The sequence below is a fragment of the Diadema antillarum genome, unplaced genomic scaffold (genome assembly GCF_040938485.1).
Source record: "Diadema antillarum isolate AM-2024a unplaced genomic scaffold, OU_Dant_1.0 seq00002967_RagTag, whole genome shotgun sequence".
Taxonomy (NCBI): domain Eukaryota; kingdom Metazoa; phylum Echinodermata; class Echinoidea; order Diadematoida; family Diadematidae; genus Diadema; species Diadema antillarum.
The window spans coordinates 1-4,098 of NW_027273559.1; the positions used below are offsets into that span (position 1 = coordinate 1).

General features: G+C 41.6%; 1 protein-coding gene across 1 annotated transcript; it reads left to right on the top strand.

Moving 5' to 3' along the window:
* The first annotated feature begins 6 nt into the window (after positions 1-6).
* Positions 7-3,852, top strand: LOC139715164 (ryanodine receptor 3-like). The gene is made up of 6 exons (XM_071626766.1): positions 7-32; positions 452-630; positions 1,290-1,360; positions 1,893-1,980; positions 2,434-2,730; positions 3,559-3,852. The coding sequence occupies exons 1-6, from the start codon at positions 17-19 to the stop codon at positions 3,850-3,852; spliced, it is 945 nt and encodes a 314-aa protein (XP_071482867.1). The 5' UTR covers positions 7-16.
* The last annotated feature ends 246 nt before the right edge of the window (positions 3,853-4,098 follow it).

Consider the following 4,098-nt stretch of genomic DNA (forward strand, 5'->3'; position numbering starts at 1 on the left):
AGAGAATGCCCCGTGGATGACTCGAATTGCAGGTTAGTTGTCATGGATACATCATGAATACGACTCTCCAACCCCTACATCTGTCTACATCATCACAAAACCTTCATAAAAGCTCTTGAAAATTATGTACATCCCATCATAACACATGCCTCCTCCATGAGGGTTTGACTTACATGTAAATCCTCACATATACAAGTACACCAGTAGTGTATCCACATACGATACTTTTATGCAGAATTTATGATGTGTTTGACTTTTGACACAAATATTTTCCAGTTTATGCGAGTCCTGTGTATCTGTTTGCATTCATTTGCAAGAATGTTTTGTAGAATTCTTATCAGAGAGCCTTATGCCTAACACCTGTTTGGATCTTGTATTTCATCATCACATGTTTAAAGTTTAGACTCCCACTACATTTTTCTGCCTTTACCTTCTCACTTCGCCACCTCAGCTACAGCACAGCCCATCCTGAACGATGCCCAGCCAGAGCTGCTGAAAACTCACTTCCTGCCCGTGGTGGAGAAACTGGATGAGAGAACGGCCAAGGTTTTTAAGGCAGAGGAGGATCTAAAGAAGGACTACCCCATGGGTGGGCAGGAAATGGAGGAGGCAGAGTATGCCATCCTTGAGGTCAGTGAATACTATCTTATAGATCTTAAATTGCGTTCCATAATGACTAACAAAAGTTGCCAGAAGGAAGTCATATGTCACAGTGATATCATAGTCTTGGATAATACTAGGTTTACATTAAGCTCCTGATGACCACAACAGTCAGAATAATAAAAACCTAGCATGTGTCCCAACTTGAATTTTTTTTATATCAAAGTCTTGAATACATCATACAGTTTGTAAGTACATTTGTACTTACTATTGACAAACAATTACTCACAGTACTATTTTGAACACATTCATAGAAAACTCAACTATGTTGGGTTTTTTTGCGATCATTCACTTCAGAAACCATATACGTGTACATCATGGATTACCATTTGTTTTTTCTAGCAAGAAGAGTGCCAGATACACACAGAATTGTTTATATGATTCCATACTAGGTAATCAGTAATGCTCAAACTGCCGGTAGAATGATGTTATTTGGAATGATTTGACAAGATTAGGGCTTGTTGTTGTAAGGAATTTCCATTTTGAGTGGAACTCCGATTCAATGCAGGTTAGGAATTTTTAATCAATATCCAGAACATCTGTTATGTAAGCTTTACTCTTCTTCTTATATTGAAGGTGAAAGACTTGATGATGTAACTTTTCATCATCTTTTTTTTTTTAATCCACAGGACTATCACCTCATCGTTAGAGATCTGTATGCGTTCTATCCCCTGCTCATCAAGTTTGTTGATTCACAGAGGTAATCCATGTATTCTGTGTGTATGTGTGTGTGAGGGATGGAGGGAACGTTGTGCATATTTGTATCAATGTGTGCAAAGTGTGAGTGGTACATTGTATACGCACTTTACAACCATTATCACCTCTGGGTAATGATTATCGGTGTAACTGAATGCATAATGGATGCTTGTGAAATGGGTCGACATGAGCAGGGATGTGAGAGTCCATTATGTTGAAAACAACAAAAATATAGATGTTTCTGCTTGGTGAGACCCATACCTACTGTATTATATTTCTGATGGTTTCTGGTGGTTGACATTGGCAGAACAAATAAACAAAATTATCTTTTGAAGTCACACATAAAGTCTTTGTACATTCTCAGTCGAGATTGTGGTCATCTATACATTTAAACTATGTGTGCATGTTTGAGGTATGAGTAATGTGATGCATAGTTGTGTATGCGAATGTTACTAATGTCATATATAGTGTCAATAATGCTCATGAGTAGCTCTTCATAGAGTGTGTATGCAACAACATCTCCTCCATAAACACAGGGCTCAGTGGCTGAAATCTCCCACAATCGAAGCAGAGAAACTATACTACAAGGTAGCTGCCATCTTCAACTCCTGGGCAAAATCAGCAGTAAGTATTTCTCTGTATCTGTGTAGAGTCTGTTTCCCCATCATGGAGTGTGAGTGACTCTGAAGACTTAAACAAAACAACTCAATAACCCCTGTTTCACATTTCATATGATTTGCTTAACTTTAAGAGAAATCAATTAATTTGTAATATTGAATGTTGGCTTAACATTGTTTTTGATAGGGAAAAAAAAATAGGACAATGTTTGTGAGATTGCAGAGTCAGATGAGAGATAGGAGCCATATGATATGTTCTTTCCTCTTAGACACATGAAGAATAAAATTACAATTGTATTTGATGAGAAATGCTGACATTCAAGTCCTGACTGTCAAAATTTGCACCAAGCAAGGTCTTGTTATGTTAAACTCAAGCCCAAGTGATTTTAAAATGCTGTAAGTTCACTTTGTAATGTTTAATATATTACAATAAAATCATAAAAATCATAAACTTTGCCAGAACTTCCGTCGTGAGGAGCAGAACTACGTCGCCCAGACAGAGGTGGACAGCTCCTCCGTTCTAGCCTCTGCCATGTCCAAGTCCAGCAGTGGCGGGGGCTCATTCGGGGGCGGAATGAGCCCACCTGGGGAGCCCCCGAAGCCCATGTCGACCACGCCCAAACGTCCGGACGGTCAGCAGGGCAGCCCTCCCAGCCTCATCCTGGCCGCCCTAAAGCGGCTGCTGCCCATCGGCATGAATCAGTATGGAGCCCGGGAACAAGAGCTAGTCCAGCAGGCCAAAATCAGATACGGACAGGTGGGTGGAGAAGCTCGCCTGCCAAAAATGTCACCAGGGCCCTGTTGCATAAAACCTTTACCGCTGGACTTACCGCTCCTTTCTAGCACTAAGTCTTCAAATTAGCGGTAAATTTTAGAATCCTTGATGCTGATTGGCTGTGACGCCTAATTTTGACGGTAGTTACCATTGAAATTCAACGGTAAGTTTTATGCAACGGGCCCCAGGAGGGATGGACCTCAAAGAAGTGGAAAACAGAAAAAAAGACATATATATATATATATATATATATATAAAGCTTTTACTTCAAGCTGTTTGGTAATTGAAGTTGAGATACATGATAAACTTTTCTGTCTTTTCCAGGTTTCCTTAGCATTTTTGTTTTTGTTTCTTTTTAAGATTTCAGAAAGAAAAAGTGATTTATCTGTTGACATTGTATTCATACAATTGTAGGAAGGTGTGCATACTGACTTTTTGTATCTTTCTTCCTCTTATGTGTCTTTGCTGCTGTGCAATTTCAAATGCTCATTCATTGAGACATTCACATTTTGAATTATATTTTCAGCGAAACACACTTGAATCATGGCAAAAATACATTGGATGTCCATAGTGCTAGGTATGCCAGAGCCTCTGCCAATTCTTATTGTAGAAAAGTTAATTATTTCTAGGCCTGGCAGTCTGAGGTCAATATGGCAACCTCTTATCAACAGCCTTTAAAGCTATACTCTACCACCACAACAGCAAATAATGATTGGAAGGTTAGCCAAGAATGCCGTACCGTGACATCTGGATTACTGTTTGTAATATCTTTCGGTTACTAGTACTTTGAATGAATTTCATCATTTGCAGAAAGAGACGGACAAGGAGGTGCGGGACTTCCTCTTCCAACAGCTTCATCTGCAGGAGAAAGAAAAGGTGGAGGATATGGCCCGCATGAAGGCTATTGAGGATGCCTACCTCTCATCATCCTCACCAACATCAACTCCATCTTCACCTCCATCATCATCCTCCTCATCAACAAGAACATATGTTACTGGCACTGCACCGGGCTCTACCGCCCACACCACTGCTGTTGCCTCCGCTAGTGGCACCGCACCCACCACCACCACCAATACCAATACCAACACCAACACTGCTGGCTAGTGCAACCACTTCCTCCTCCTCCTACTCCTCTTCCACCTCCGCTTCCTCTCCGCGAAGCTCGGTAGAGAGCCGCGGGTCCACGCCGGCACGCTCCGGCACGTGGAGGCAGTCCCGAGGCTGCCTGGCAGTCGGCCGCCACCCGTGTCACCGCTGCCCGCATCACTGCAAGTTTCACTAGTCGTTCACTTCTTTAGAGTCTGCCTGTCTCGTGTGGTGGTTGTCTCTCTCTCTCTCTCTCCCTGCTTC

Bases quoted from the DNA above. Each gene is read 5' to 3' on its own strand.
- LOC139715164 (XM_071626766.1), top strand. The intron at 631-1,289 runs GTCAGTGAATAC...TTTAATCCACAG, and splicing joins CAGAGTATGCCATCCTTGAG to GACTATCACCTCATCGTTAG. The intron at 1,361-1,892 runs GTAATCCATGTA...CCATAAACACAG, and splicing joins AAGTTTGTTGATTCACAGAG to GGCTCAGTGGCTGAAATCTC.